The following is a 15,406-nucleotide window of genomic DNA, read 5'->3' as shown; positions in this document are numbered from 1 at the left end:
TCACTAGGAAAAGGAAGAAGCATTTTTATATTTTCTATGTAAGGTAAACCAAGCCAAAGCATTTCAAAGACAAAAATAAATGCAGGTATCTGTCAGCCTTTGTGGGCCTCGTACCATGTTCTGAAACACTAGTACTTAGAAAATTCAGTCCTCCAGGGCAGACCATTCAGAATAGTATGTAAGTAAACATCCCAAAATGTTCATATCTAGCATCCTATTTTTTTAATCAGTAATGAACACATCAACACTGATGTTCAAAATTTATAGCAGTCTAGTACAGATGTTTAGTAAAACAGCTTAAGTTCAACGTAATCATCATTTCCAACAGAACATAAACACACAGCATTGCCAAAAAGATTTAAAAAATGCTAAACATTTTACAGAAATTACAGTTGAATTTTACTGGAAGAAAGAAGCAGGTGTACGTTCTAACAATTTTTAACATTAGCATTATTCTTGCTGGCTCTTAAAAATAGTAGGGTTCTTAAGCTGAAGTACAGCTTAGTTAGGCTTAACCTGAGGCAGTTTGCTTACGAGAAAGGTCAGACCCCTGAAACTAAAAGCAAATGAATCCGTCAAAAATGAGTGAAGCAAATGAACTTGATTTGCTCATTTGGGCAGCATGGAAGAATCACAAAAATGCAGAATCCTACCCTCAAAACACAGCTGTTTACAAAAACACTGTCACAAGCTAAGCATCCAAGAGCCCTTAGCAGAATGTTTGTAGTTTAGCTTTAGACATGTAGGTAACTAATCCCCTTTGTTTAGGAGAACTAATTAAATGAAAACAAATCAGCTTTACAAATGAAAGGGAAGGGGAAACACTCACAGCAGTTGGATCCTTTAAGTGCAGCTGAGTTGCTGTCAGTTGTTTGAAACCACCAGGATAGCTAGAAAAACAGAACACACACAAGCTTAATGCTATGTGCTCACGCATGATGTTAACGCAAACATCGCCACATCCTGAACCATACTGTAACGCTATTATAAACCTTCAAAAAAGCAAGTTTTTGTCAGGAGACCAACAACTGTATTTTACTAGAAAGATTCTATCCTGTTAAGTATCTCAGTTCAATGCCATTTGTACTTTCTTATTTATTCACTTGAGTATTAAACAGTTTATGCTTCATAAGCAGATGGGTATGTTTTCAGAACTGCTTATTCAATACACCACCACAGCTACAGAATACAATGGGAGTAAGGTATGCAAAACTTGGAAATATTTCAAGATGATCAAGACTCACAACCAGTCTGTGGCTGACATACAAGACAACCATTTTGAACAGTATTTATTATTTTCTTACTATTTTAAATAAAGCTTAGCATGATTTGGCATATCTACAGTAATAAAATTTGACTTTTACTGCTGTAATGCGTCCATCTTTTTTAAGTCTATGTGATATGGTAACTTGCACTAATTCACATTTATGCATATACTTTACATGAATGATACAGTGGTACAAGAAATTACCTGGACATCAGGTAAACTTGGGTCTAGTTTCAATTTAATTACATTATTAGGTATCAACCTAAGTGAAATGAAAATAAACCCAACATAATTAAAACAGCTCCACTTAGGGAGCTGCACAGATTTAAGCATTTGCTTTAATTGTACAATTCATTCCATTCACTCAAAACCAACTTAGGTACTCAAGCAAGTGCTTTAACTTACACAGAATTTTTAGTGGAAAGTTTTAAGAAGTCATAGGGGTGGGAGGGAGATAAGAAGTGCATTAATTTCCATCAACTACAAATAAGAACTTCTCAGCAATTCAGCAAAGGAATTTCAGGACTGAAATATTAGTACTAGCAACATTAGCTTTCTCAGTGTGATTTATTCATCTCCCAACGGGATATATTTTGATACTTAAAAGATATTACCTAGTGTTGTCATTGTATAAAATAGAAGTACTAAACCAATCATTGCCATACCCTCTGTAACTGATCATTGCACTTCCATCTGTAAACAAGTTACGTCTGCCAGAATAATACATAGAACACTATTGTAAATATCAGTACATCTTGAGTGTATTTGATTTCTTACTAGTTTTTCCAATTTCCCTTTTTTTTCCCTCCCCATTCTCTGCTTCAAGAATATATCAATCTTGATATTTACTTCTAGGTAAACAGGCACAGGTAGGATAAAGTAATTGAAGTTGGTAACTGTACATATCTTAGATGTGTAGCGCCAACAGGAATGCCTTCTACTGCTTAGTAAACAGAACAGTCCTGATCATTGGGTTCATGGATTCATACAAAACAACCTGCCTCACCAAGTCTGCTAATTTAATTGCTCTGACAACTTTTGAGTTAGATTATTTCCCTAACAACATTCACTGAGGGTGGGGGTGGGTGGTGGGGTGTGTAGAAAAAAAAGGAAAAGAAAGGAAAAAAGAAAAATTTAAACATTGTAACACATGCAAACAAAGCCCAAAACATGTAAGCAGGAATTCCCTTTTGAACCAATATGCGAAAAAAAGACTTTAACTATTAAGAAAATATGTCATTGTTTACCACTAGCTCATTTGAATATTTATTATAAAGCTTACCCAGTATGTGAAGAATATACTTTCTGTTCCCATTTGTTACCAGAGAAGGCAATATGTCTTGTATTTATTATGACAACATGATCTCCGCAGTCACCTACAAGGTACAAATTGGGGGAAAGTATTAACAAAACCATACCGATAATCAACCAAACCAACAACTATAAAATGTGCGATACATACAAAGTAGCACATAAGCACGCACTTCATAAAGCTCAGATTTAAAGATCTGAGCTTTTAGAGTCACACCATCCAAATCTGCACTTAAATCCCAACCCTAACTACTATTTTTGTTAGTACTGTCAGGTTAGAAGGCAAGTGAGCAGGTAAAATACCATCAGACCAGATAATTAAAGCGTTGCAATTATTCAGCTAAGTTCTGGAAACCTGGCTTACAGGCAAGTGTATTATTTTATTCAAGACATTATGCAGCATATGCACCTATATCTCAACACACCCAGAATAAAAAAAGGGTTAGTTCTAAACAACTTAATAATCTTAAATATTTGTTTAATTTAGTTTTCTCATAAAAACAGTACCAAGGCTTACTGGAGGACTGAATATTTTGGATAAGTAAAACAGTTACATTAAATAATTACAGTGTAGGGCTAAACATATAAAAGGAACAAAAAGACTGGGGAGGGGGAAGCCCCACAAAAAATAAAACAATGCTCTCAGGCAAAAAGCCCACATTTTCACCAATCAAGCAGAAATTAATGTTACAGCACATACAGATTTGCTTAGTGTTACATCAGCAACTTTCACATCAAAAGTTTTAAAAGTGCTAAGTCTATATCTATCACCAATACCTTGCCAGAAACCCTAACTTTAATAGATCTTTACTAATAAAATGCCAGTAAAACTGATACTATCTCAAAAATATGATACAACTATGAAAAAAGATGTAGTTTTTAATTTCAGAAGTAATCATCTTGATTAGCTGTATAAACTATAACCACCCATTCAATCAATTGGAAAATTACCTGTCCAAAGTTCATTCTCATATGCATTACCATATTAGAACAACAGAAAAGTATGTGAAGAGGCTCATTTGATTTAAACATTTTTGAGTTGGTCACAAAGCAGCTACAGTAAGAAGGACTTAAACTGAGCATCCATTTTTTATAGGACCATATAATTAATCAATGCAAATTTCACACCTTAATTAAGTTTTCTACTGTTTCTTAATCTTGTGTTCTTTTAAAGTTCTACTTTCAACTACAGCTAAAATGTAAACAATTTAAACATCTTCATTGCCGCAGCCTTTCACTACTGACAGACCAGTTCTAAAAACACCGTATGTCCAAATAAACGTCAGAGAACTGACACTTGACCTTGTGCCTTTTTTTTTTTGTTATTTGTTCAGAAGGTGACAGAATAAGTTCATCTAAGGCAATTTTTGCCAATAGTTCTCCACTTGCATAAATACTGAATTAACAATTCCATACACCAATAGATCAGTTATGAACAATTACAAGCCAGAAGAAAAACTAACCAGGACACTTACACACTACCTGAACAATGACTGCAATCTGTTGTTCTTAAATTAGATTGAACTTAAGGACAGCTAATGTCTCCTTCAAATTAATACATAATTTTCCTCTGGTCTTTCAATAGTATTGTTCCCACCACCTCATGGATGGCTACACTTAATAGGAAGAAAGCAAAACTATTTACTATCTCAAGAACACAGTCAAATTGCATCCTACTTTTGAAAAATAATGACAAAATATGACACAAGAAAACTCTTCCTTTGGGTTATGTTCATAGAATCATAGAATGGTTTGGGTTGGAAGGGACCTTCACAGGTCATCTAATTCCACCCCTCTTGGAATGGGCAGGGATGCTTCCCACTAAACCAGGCTGCTCAAAGCCCCATCCAGCCTAGCTTTGAACACTGCCAGGGATGGGGCATCCACAACTTCTCCAGGCAACCTGTTCCACTGCCTCAATACCCTCACAGTAAAAAATTTCTTCCTTATGTCCAATCTGAATCTACCCTCTTACAGCTTAAAGCCATTCCCCCTTGTCCTGTCACTACAGGCCCTTGTAAAAAATCCCTCTCCAGCTTTGTTGTAGGCCCCCTTTAGGCACTGGAATGCTGCTATAAGGTCTCCCCAGAGCCATCTCTTCTCCAGGCTGAACAACACCAACTCTCCCAGCCTGTCTTCACAGGAGAGGTGCTCCAGCCCTCTAATAATTTTGTGGCCCTCCTCTGGACTGGCTCTAACAAGTCCATGTCCTTCTTATGTTGGGGACCTTAGAGACGGATGCAGTACTGCAGGTGGGGTCTCACAAGAGTGGAGTAGAGGGGGAGAATCACCTCCCTTGACCTGCTGACCATGCTTCTTTTGATGCAGCCCAGGACACAGTTGGCATTCCAGGTTGCAAGTGCATATTGCTGGGTCACGTCCAGCTTTTCATCCACCAGTACCTCCAAGTCCTTCTCCACAGGGCTGCTCTCAGTACATTCATCCCCCAGTCTGTGCTGATACTAGGGGTTGCCCCAACGCAGGTGCAGGACCTTGCACTTGGCTTTGTGGAACCTCAAGAGGTTCACATGGGCCCACTTCCTGAGCTTGGCCAGGTTCCTCAAGCATGTCAACAATTTTCATGCTATAATATTGAATTATTCTTCTATGAATTATGTATGTTTTCCTCAAGAAATACACAAAAGTAAGGCCAGTATATTCTATTACATTATGGTATATGCAATTTGTTACATACAGCTTATACACTGCACCTCTTCAGATTAAACAGTTGCCACCATAAATCTGTTTTACATCTCTGTACATTTCTAACTTCAGTAATTCCTATCATGCTTCAGGTACATGTATTTTTCCTCCTTCATTTTAATTAAGGAGTAAATAGTAATTAAAGGTACATATTGCCAACTGTTAGCTCACAAGACTGACAAACTAATTGCCAAATTTTTCATTAGAAAACAAGTCTTTGCTGCTTCTTCTAGCTATTATAAACTAACAATGCAATCTAGACTAACACCTGGGCCAGAACAGGTTTGCAGAACACTTCCATCGAGTCTAGTCATCTCCTTTGAGGATGCAGAGAACAGCAGCAAATCCTACCTGAGCAACAAACGTGGCTCACCTATACCTGCTCACAATCCAACATAAAGAACCAGATCACCCAATTTTTTAAGACTTTGGCCCAATATTTTTGGTTCCGTATTGTGAAGGTACTCACAAAGATAAGATGCAAGGTGTTAAGGGTAGAGAGAAGGGAAGATGCAGAAGAAACCTAAAAAATCAGATTCAAACCGCCTGAACAAGGTTGTATCCCCTTATTTAAGGCATATGATCCAACAACATATAAAAATATGAAACTGTGGAGAATAATGAAAGATTATACCTAAACCAAAAAATAATTATACATGAAATCAAGTTTCTCTCTTTCCCTAACCACGGCTTAAATTTAGCTCCAGATACTTTTCAATACAATAAATAAATAATGATTTTATGAAAGTGTACCTGGATACCAAATTAAAATAAAACAAAAAAATCCCCACAATGCTATTATTTCTGAGGAATTGCTATCTCACAGACACTCAAATATTTCTTGCTAGTTCAAAAAGAAAAAGCGTTAAGTACATCAATCACAAATTCATTCATAACTTGCTCTTTTAGAGAGTATCAAATGTAGTAACCTATCTACATCAATCTCTGATGTAATGCATTTGGTATTGATATACAGAATACTTTAGACCAAATAAAGTTATCCTTGAAACGACTTTCCAGGATTTTGTAACTTCGTGGACATAAAAGTATCAAAAGATCTTTCCCACAGGACAAGCAAAAACATTTCCTGTCAGCGTCTGCTTTATTTTTTAAACAGCCTTAAGTCTCCAGTGACATCTTGTGGATAAGACATAATTTGCAACAGCAGAACTCTGGTATTAGAAACGTCTTTATAACGCTACAAATATTACCTGCTATTATGAAAAATAGATCAAGTATAGTTTTAGTATGTATGCTCTACATTACTGCAAAGTTTAATGCTTCCTTTACGTTTCAGTAATGTCTCTTGAAAAATCTGCATTATTATACGCAACAGTGTACCATCAATGAGGGGTCACCTTTTTATTATCTATAACATGCTCATCACCATGAGACAGGCACTACAGTTATTACAAGTAATTAAGAAGATCACAGATACATCTTTACTGCTAAATCTTTTAATTTGCAGAAAAGCAAAATTATTTCTTTTTTCCATTTCAACAAGATCTCTTTCAACAATGATTACATCTCCCATTTAAGCATCAGGGCAGGTTCCAGCCTCATTATCACAGAATGGCTGAGGTTGGAAGGAACCTCTGGAGGTCACGTTGTCCAGCCTCCCTGCTCAAGCAGTACCAGCTTTTGAATATCTCCAAGGATGGAGACTCCGCAATCTCTTGGGCAACCACTTCCAGCCCCCTCCCAGGAAAAAAAATGTTTCCTGATGTTCCGAGGGAACCTCCTGTGTTCCAGTTTGTGCCCACTGCCTCAAGATTATTCAGACTGAAGAATCACTCTAAGACTCTGCTGTGTTGTGCAGCTACTGAAAGGTAGCATTCAGAAAATCTAATAAAGAATTGCATCCGTGTTTCACTATGCGCACTGTGAATTAAACCTTTATATCTAAAATAAATGCAATGAAACATGTTTCAAGATTATTTTTTTTTTAAAAGAAAGCACAACCCACTGCAATTCAGCTATTTTAAAAAAATTATTAACTCATAATAAGCGTTATACGGATTGGTAAAGATGACATAAGGTTGTAGAGGGGTATGAAGGAAAAAGACGAGAAGGAAAGTGAAGATGTTTACAATTTAATTGAAAAACGTAACCTTAGGTATCAGGCTTGATTTTAAAACTGAAATCAGAAAAATACAAGTGAAGGAAAGCAAATTTACTCTTATCCACTACAGTACTCACTTAGTGCATGATAAATAGGTTTATGCCTGCCTTCAAGTCTCATTACAGTTGCAGCTGCTATTTTTCCTGGTGGCTGCATCTTTGCATCGAGGAGATACCAGGCTCTGGCAAAAGTAGCCCATTGCTAAAGAGAAAGAGATATCATAGTTAACATAGTAAAAGAACACACTACCACCCATAAATCTAGCCTAAGTAGATCAACCCTTTTTTTACACTCCAAAATACTAGAAGAAATACTAACATCCAACAACACCTCTTCCCAATAACCTTTAAACAGACGGAGAGGTGCCGCTACACTGCGATACCCCCAGTGCTGGACGTACTTCTGAAGCACCTGGGGATGAACAACGCTGCCAGGTCACCAGCGCTGGTGGCTCCGTTTCAAAAAGCCTTCTGGCTGCCAACTGAGCCGTGAAGTCGCAGTAGGTTACTTAGCGCCCCGCATCGCCTTCCCTCACAGCCAAGGGCACGACTCGCCCAGCCACCGTTTTTATGAACCCGAGCAGCCTTCAGCGGGTCGCCTCGTCCTCCCCCCGACAGGCCACACGCCCACACCGGGCCCTTCAGGGCGAACGCCGGGGCGCAGGGCCGCGCCACAGGGCGCTCGGCGACACAGGGGCCCCGCCGCCCCGGCCCGGCCCTGCCCTGCCCGGGGGGCCTGCTGCCCCAGCGGCCACCCGCTCCCCCAAGGCCGCTCTCCGCGCCATGGCGGCCGCCAGGGTCCCCCGGAGCCACGGCCTCCCTCAGCACAGCCCGGCCAGAGGGGCAGGCGGCCGCGCTCACCTGGGCCGCCTTGGTGTAGCTGGCCATGGCCGCCCCCGCCGCCGCTGAGGGGAGCGGAAGCGCAGCCCCTGGGCCGCCGCACCGGCGGGAAGCGGAAGCGCTGCCCTGCGAGGGGCGGCGCAAGGGCGGCCGGCGCGGGCCGTTCGCAGCCGGGGCCATGGACCGCTACGTCCTGCTGCTGCGCTGGGGGGAGCGCCGGGGCGAGGGCGCCGGGGCAGGTGCGGCTGCAGGGGGGCGAGCTGTGCGGGGGGCCGGATACGGGGATCCGGGGCGCTGGGGGGCCGGGGCCGGGCCGTGCGGGGATCCGGGGCGCTGGGGGGCCGGGCCGTGCGGGGATCGGGGACGCTGGGGGGCCGGGCCGTGCGGGGATCGGGGACGCTGGGGGGCCGGGCCGTGCGGGGATCCGGGGCGCGGGGGGCCGGGGCCGGGCCGTGCGGTGGTACGGCCCGTGCGTGGGGCTGGGGCGCGGGATCCGCCCGCGCTCGCTGCCTGAGGGCTTTTCCTCACGGCCTCTGGTCTAGTTTCTGCGGCCGTGCAGGCTTTCTGCATCCCTATTTCCTTAAACCTGCCCCCCTTTTCTTTCAGGCTAAATGTTTTTAATGATTTGGCCCTTCAGAAATTTAGGGGTTTTTGTGTTTTGTTGCGACACTGCTGTGTACTCGGTAGCACCTTCCTGAGCACAACCTTAATGAGAATTTCACAAAATCTGCCTTTATAAACTCCTGCAAATCTGCAGCTGACAGGTTTTCTTAAAAATCTAAAGCTTTAGTATTAAACTGAACTTTATTTGCAGGAAAAGAAGACTTCTGTAGCTCAGTAGTTTTAAGAAAAAACAACTTTTTTATTCCTTCTTTCTTTTTTTCTTTCAGCCGGGACTGCTGCAAACATGTATCAGCTTCTGAAGGCAAGCTGTGACTCCTCTGCAAACGCAGATTTGAGCATGTTCCCGGGTAAATACAGTAATTTACAATAAGGGAGGGCAAATATTGTTGAGGAATTGGCCCAGGTACATTTTTTGATTGTGGTGAAACAAGTCAGAAATGTGTGGAAGCCCAGTCAGTGTCTGTGGTGTGCCTGAAGCTGCGGTGGGAGTGTGCCTGCTGCGGCTGCTTCTGCGGAGAACCGATGTCAGTTTGGCAGCTGGAATGTGGGAAGACCATTAAATAGGTCGGGCACAAGAAATGAAAGAGAAGGGTTCTGAAAGGTTGACGGGTTTCAACCCAGCTTAACAAGGAAGAGTAGGAGAGGGCTTATTTCTCGTCAGTGGACAGCTTGATATTTTCATTACTCTTACGATGTCTTCTAACTTTTTCAGTGGAAGCGATATTTGTCTGTTGGATATCAATTCAGAACCCTAATCCACGAATATTTTATTACATCATTTTATAATCTTAAAGTAGAAAAAGATTCTGAAGATCTGCTTTAGTACTTTTAGGGGTTGAGTGTTGTGGTTTTGCATTTTGTTTGTTAAAAATGATATCTTGGTTATTTACTTGGTTTGGATATCTAGTGTTGGAGCCATTTAGGCTCATCTCGTCACAGCTTTCATATAACTGATTCATGTGGGGAAACCACTGTAAGCTGTTAAAATTCATGAAGGTGGGCATGTTAAGGTGTTGTGAACTTCTGTGCTTTTTATTGCATAGACATGTTGAGGAAAGATCTCATTTTGTGAACTGCGTAAACCATGTTTTTGGAAGTTGTGATTTACTTGAGGTATGGTACAGCTTCTGCACATGGAGTGCAGTATTGCCCAGAATGGAGAAGAGATTAAAGGTTTTCTTACTTATTGAAAGGATCAGTAAGAGTTAAGACACTTGCCAAGACACTACCTATACCTTAATACGTTCAGAACTTAGGTATGATGCCAAAGGAAAGTTGAACTCAAGTCCTTGTGGCACATTAAATGACTCAATGTAGAGTCTGTTGACAGAGGTGTTCGTTATAATGGGAGGTATAGATTGTAGTGGATTGATTATTTTAAACAATTGGTCTATCTCTTTGCAGCATGTTCAGTGGCTGGTATTCCAGGGCCAAAGAAATGGTATTTTGCAAGTCATGTTATATGCGGTTATTATCAGGTAAGACATATTTTTTTCAGAATATAAGTTCCTCAACTGTCTGCCTGTCTGTAGTGCAAGTTAAAACTGATGTTCAAAATTCTTTTTGCTTAATTCATTCTTTTCGCTTAATTCATTCTTTTTGCTTTATTAGTTCTGCAGTTCTGACTGGGAGGAAATAAATGTCGACACACAGAAAAACGAAGATTCTCTCCAAACAAGTATTGATGAGTGCCTGGGAGCCATACAAAATTTTGAGGAAGATGACAGTAACAGCAGAGAGTCACTGTCTATGACTGAGTATGCGTGCTATTAGTATTATTGGAAGTATAGTAATCTGACGTTTAACAGTAGTAACCCAAGGGAATCAGGAAAATTTAACAAGTAAAAGTTATTACCAACGCAACAGTTAACTGTGAACAACCCCCTGCTACTACTGAAAAGAATTCTATTAATTTTGGCATAGCTTTAATTTTTTTAGCTAGAGATGATTTTATAGAATAACTGAACAGTTTCCTAACAGCTAATAGTTGTATATACTAAAAGAAGTTCCTTGCTAATCCATCTTGACTCCTACCCCCAGTTTTACTGCAGGTTGTTTTGAAGTCATTTAGCCTACTTCTGCCTCAGTAAAAGGGGCGATTAGTATATCTCATTGCCTAGGCATATTTGTGCAGAATTGTAAAGATACAAGACTTACATCAGGTAGTATTTGTTAGTTGTATCTTTTTGTTTCTAAATGACTTTGTTTATATTTTGTTTCCAACCATGTTGCTCCTCATCTTCAGTATCTATGATGAAGCTGCAGAAAGTTTGCATCAGTTAGCTGATAAACTGCCTGCCCCAGGTAATCTCTCTTAAAAAAGGAGTCTTTGTTTTTCTTGTTAGTTATGACTCTAAAAACTCAGCTGGTAAAATCATAGTTGCATGGAAAAATTCAGAGGATATTAGTTGTATTGACTTACATGCAGCTCTTGCAAGTAGTTTAAGGAACTTGAGCATGACCTGCATTGCAAATCATCTTACAGAGCAGTTTGCTGCTTGTTTCTTTGGAAGGCTGTATTTCAATAGAGGTAGCTGTTAATAAGGTATCTATTTATATAATTAATTTTTCCATCTGAATTGGCACCGAAGTAGTCATAGGCAGTAAGTAATATGGAAGTCAACATGCAGCTGCAGAAAGCTTTATGAAAAAAAGTGAAAGATGTTGACCTCAGGCTTTTTTTGCCAGCTGAAGCTGATTGTTTGTGGGTGGGAGTTAAGAAGCTGTGAAGGAGCATAGATTGAAACTATTGGATTCAGATTTTGTAAACCGGAGATGATATCACCTTGTGTGTTAGGGTTACACGGTGTTGCAGCAGTTGATCTGGGATAGCAAAGGAACTGAATGCGGAAAGAATGAGAAATTGCAGTCTAGAGGTGTTAAAAAGAGGAAAATGACATAGCGTAGTTGTACTGGAGACAACTCTGGTCTGCCAAACAGTGCTGAGTGAGAGAGGGGAAAGGTGTGGAACTGCTGTAACTGAGCAAACAGGAAAATACTTTATTTTGTGTTAATCTAAGAGGAGTGGCAAGAGATGAGCTAGAATGCACGAGAAGTGTTTTCAGTCTTGCTGGAGGTACTTGAAGTTGATCTTTAAGCCCATTTTAGTGCAGTCAGTGATAATCAGTACTTTTCTGTCTTTAAATGACTGAATCATTTACTGAATAATGGTACTTTAAGTCATATATACCTGCTTTTATAGGCAGAGCAATGGTTGATGTAATACTGCAGGCAGTTGAACAAGATGGACCCAAGCTAAAAGACTGCTTACCAGCTATTGGTGCCCTGAAACACCTGAGAGAATGGCACTCCGCACAAATCACTATTGCAGCAAATGACTCTAAAGGGTATGCCGTTTATTTTAGGTCTATCAACAAGGTCATTCTTGTTTTGTGTTAGTATATGTCAGTGGTTAAAATAAAACGAGTGTCTTGAGCACTTTACATGCATACTTTGAAAATACATAGATTTGTCTCCTATTGTTTGAGGGGAGGAATTACTCATGCTGATTTATTGTAAATGCATGCCCTGACCAGAGGGGCAGGCAAAAAAGCAAGTCTTCTGAAGTTCCTGTTTCTACGAGAGCAGAAGGTAAAATATTTTCTCTTTCCTTTCCATCGCTAGTAGCTTCAGCGCCCATATGATGGTTTTATTGTTGTACAATGCTACATAATGACTTGTGTTGATTGTCGTTTTCCAGTTTTTGTGTGTAACTCTGGCTTTATATTACCTTTGGTATTACATTTTGGGTAGAAAAAAATAATTGTCTGGTTTGTCCCTTTTGAAAATAAGAGTATAAATGCTCAATTACTTCCTCTATGTTTCTCAAGAGTCTTAACACTGAAACTATTAATTCAATTTGAAATTAAGTCCAGTAATTTCCTTACTGTCCTCCTCTAATTAGGCCATGCTATGTCTCAGTATAAACCACAGTGCTTTTTCTGTTTTGTTTTTGTTCTTTTCCCTGTGCAGAAAATTATTGTGTGGATATTGACTAACTGCAAGGTCTTCTCTATTTCCCCTCCACACCCAAAAGATTGAAGTTTACTTCATAGAATATGTGGTTAAGCTTAATCCTAAATTAATAAAACTGATTAAAATTAAAAAGTTCAGTGCTCAGTCCTTGGATACAATAAGCAATATACCTGCTATGTAGTACTTCTGAAGGTATATGGAGGAAGATAAAATTATAGCGGTAACTTCCATGAGTGTTTGGTCTCAGTGCTCATTGATTACCTTCCTGTGCAGCCAGCTTTTGATTGAATAAATTTTTCTGCTGCCTTTTATGTAAAATGAGGTCATTTGGGCAAATAGTTTCTCCGATGAAAGTTCTCTCACTTATTCTTCCTGTTCTGCTGATGGTGCTGATCTCTCTTAGAAGACAGACTGCCAGCAGGACCCACAGATAGTGACTGTTCTCTCTCTCTGTTGTTGAATTTTGGTAATATTTGTTCTGTAGTCCTATCTCTACTTACAAGGCTAACTACATACCATCTTGATGGGCCAGTGGTAGCCCTGGTGATGGCTACCTGGCTTTGCTTCAGCTTCTAGCAACTTTACTGTGGTATGCCTGCAGCTTGCCACTACTGGTCTTGTTTGATGTCTCTCAAAGTTCTTTGATGTCACGTTCATGGAGCATATGAACAATGTCTTTTACAGAGCCTGAAGCAACAAGTCTGTAACATTTTTTACTTTGTGGAATATAAAGCTATATATATGTCTGTCTTAACACACACAAGACTATTCAGTGCTAAGAGGTAATAGGTAAATTCAGTCAAATTGCACTGCTTATGTTAATTTGTAATACTGCATTCGGCAGGATTAAATCTTCCTTATTTTTACAGTAGCTGGCAAAAGATTGCAGACTATCTCTCAGCAGACTTTGTATCCTCAGATAATGTCATGAATATTATTGATAGAAAAGAACTCTGGAGAGGAAAGATTCATATATGGGAAAGAAAGGTAAAATAACTTTTTTCAGTTATGGTTATTTTTTAAAAGCATCGGAGTATATAATTTAAAGCATGTATTGTACAGTCATTTTATGCTTTAAGCCAAACTTGGGTTTGACAATTTAATTCAGAGAGGTAATGTGCAATGTATCTGGTTGGGTGGGGGAACAGCCTGCTTTTTAGTGTAATGAAAGAACAAAGGAGATCAAGGCCTCAAGATCTGAATTTCAGAAATCCAGACACTCTTCTCTGAAATATTTGCCTTAGAACTTCTAGTTCAAAATTAGACTGTTTTGCATCCGTCACAATCATTATCATGTAACTCTTTAAGTCATTGTTTGCAAGCACATCTAATTTGTGATTCTGAAAGACATACACATTTTCAATACTAAGGTTTTAGTTATAGTAGTTGCTATTCTAATTTTATCTAGTTCTATAGATCTGCTGGAAACAAATATGATCCTAATTGTTTAAAATAGTAATACGCATAAGTGACTGAAGAGAAACAATTTTTCTCTCTTGACACATAATAAATGTGTTGTCTTTTTTTCTCCCCTTCCTCCAGTTTGGATCAGAAGTTAGGTTTCCAGAATTTTGTATGAAGAGCACTTCAGCAAAGACATTCAGCACATCACATTTAAGTTCTTTCTTTGCTGTTAAAAGAGAGCGACAATCAAGGAATACTGATGCTTTGCCAGAGGCAAGTATTCTTGATCTTTCTTTGAGCCACTAGAATTATATGTTTTACTTTCCTGAGAAAATGAGTAATTGGGAGAACCTTAGTCAGAACTGAAAATTAAACGTAAAAGCAATGATTGCATAAGATTGAGGAATACTTCTTTTGTTCGTGTGTGTTCTCAGAACAGGTCTTTAAAATTTCGTCTGTTTGCTCTTAGGAATGCGATGCCAAAATTACTTCCAAGTAGAAATTAAGACTTTGTTCAATATTAACACTCAAAATATATAATTTATTTATGAATTATCTAACCTTGTCTACTTCATTTTAAAAGGCTGTTGTTTGTTTGTTTTTAAATAATGTTGCTATTTTATGTTTTCCACTGGAAGTAGATTATTTGATGGGAATTCCAGAATCACGTTTGTTGATGAAAACAAAAATGAGTGTTTATTTTCATTGTTAAAGTATGTACATTTTAGACTGTATTTGTCTATTCCTGGTAGATCTTATTTTTCTTTGAATTTGAATAAGAGTTACAACCCTTTGGATGCATACGGTTGACATCTTACAAAGTAAGCTTTATTAAACGGAATTAAATACCTTCCTTGTTTTTTATATAATTATGTTTAATATGGTATTGTGAAATGTTTTTCTCTTTATATTCCTTTATACCTCTTCCAGATGTACTTGTAAAGCAAATGCCTCCCGCAAAGCTCTTGAGGAAGTTCTACTGAGGTAACATCATATATAGTGTTACAGATTTTTTTGTTTGATCTCTTTTCAGGTTTTTCATTACTATGGTCCTGCACTAGAGTTTTTACAGATGGTGGTGCTCTCTGATCTACCTTCCTTTTTTATATCGGATCTGGAGTTTGAGCTGTATCCTTTTTTTAAGGATCTAAACTACTGCTG

The 15,406-nt window shown here is 39.2% G+C and overlaps 2 protein-coding genes across 6 annotated transcripts in view; one reads left to right on the top strand and one right to left on the bottom strand.

Moving 5' to 3' along the window:
- MRPL13 (mitochondrial ribosomal protein L13) overlaps nt 1-8,386 on the bottom strand; it is a 38,572-nt gene extending 30,186 nt beyond the window's left edge. The window contains exons 1-4 of the mRNA XM_056332634.1: nt 8,264-8,386; nt 7,481-7,604; nt 2,550-2,643; nt 830-890 (exon numbers count right to left, since the gene is read on the bottom strand). Of these exons, the coding sequence (XP_056188609.1) occupies nt 830-890; nt 2,550-2,643; nt 7,481-7,604; nt 8,264-8,290 (306 nt within the window). The 5' untranslated portion in view covers nt 8,291-8,386. The remainder of the gene's footprint in view (nt 1-829; nt 891-2,549; nt 2,644-7,480; nt 7,605-8,263) is intronic.
- MTBP (MDM2 binding protein) overlaps nt 8,289-15,406 on the top strand; it is a 29,726-nt gene continuing 22,608 nt past the window's right edge. For 3 of the 5 annotated variants that reach the window (XM_056332629.1, XM_056332631.1, XM_056332627.1), the window contains exons 1-9: nt 8,289-8,481; nt 9,133-9,213; nt 10,271-10,344; nt 10,478-10,623; nt 11,112-11,170; nt 12,069-12,213; nt 13,711-13,828; nt 14,384-14,518; nt 15,279-15,373. In XM_056332629.1, coding sequence (XP_056188604.1) covers nt 8,289-8,481; nt 9,133-9,213; nt 10,271-10,344; nt 10,478-10,623; nt 11,112-11,170; nt 12,069-12,213; nt 13,711-13,828; nt 14,384-14,518; nt 15,279-15,373 — 1,046 coding nt within the window. The remainder of the gene's footprint in view (nt 8,482-9,132; nt 9,214-10,270; nt 10,345-10,477; nt 10,624-11,111; nt 11,171-12,068; nt 12,214-13,710; nt 13,829-14,383; nt 14,519-15,278; nt 15,374-15,406) is intronic. The other 2 variants (XM_056332630.1, XM_056332628.1) reach the window with 1 other exon arrangement.

The sequence above is a fragment of the Falco biarmicus genome, chromosome 3, assembly GCF_023638135.1.
Source record: "Falco biarmicus isolate bFalBia1 chromosome 3, bFalBia1.pri, whole genome shotgun sequence".
NCBI lineage: Eukaryota > Metazoa > Chordata > Aves > Falconiformes > Falconidae > Falco > Falco biarmicus.
The sequence above is the reverse complement of the archived record's forward strand: the minus strand, read 5'-3'. Positions and strand labels throughout refer to the sequence as shown.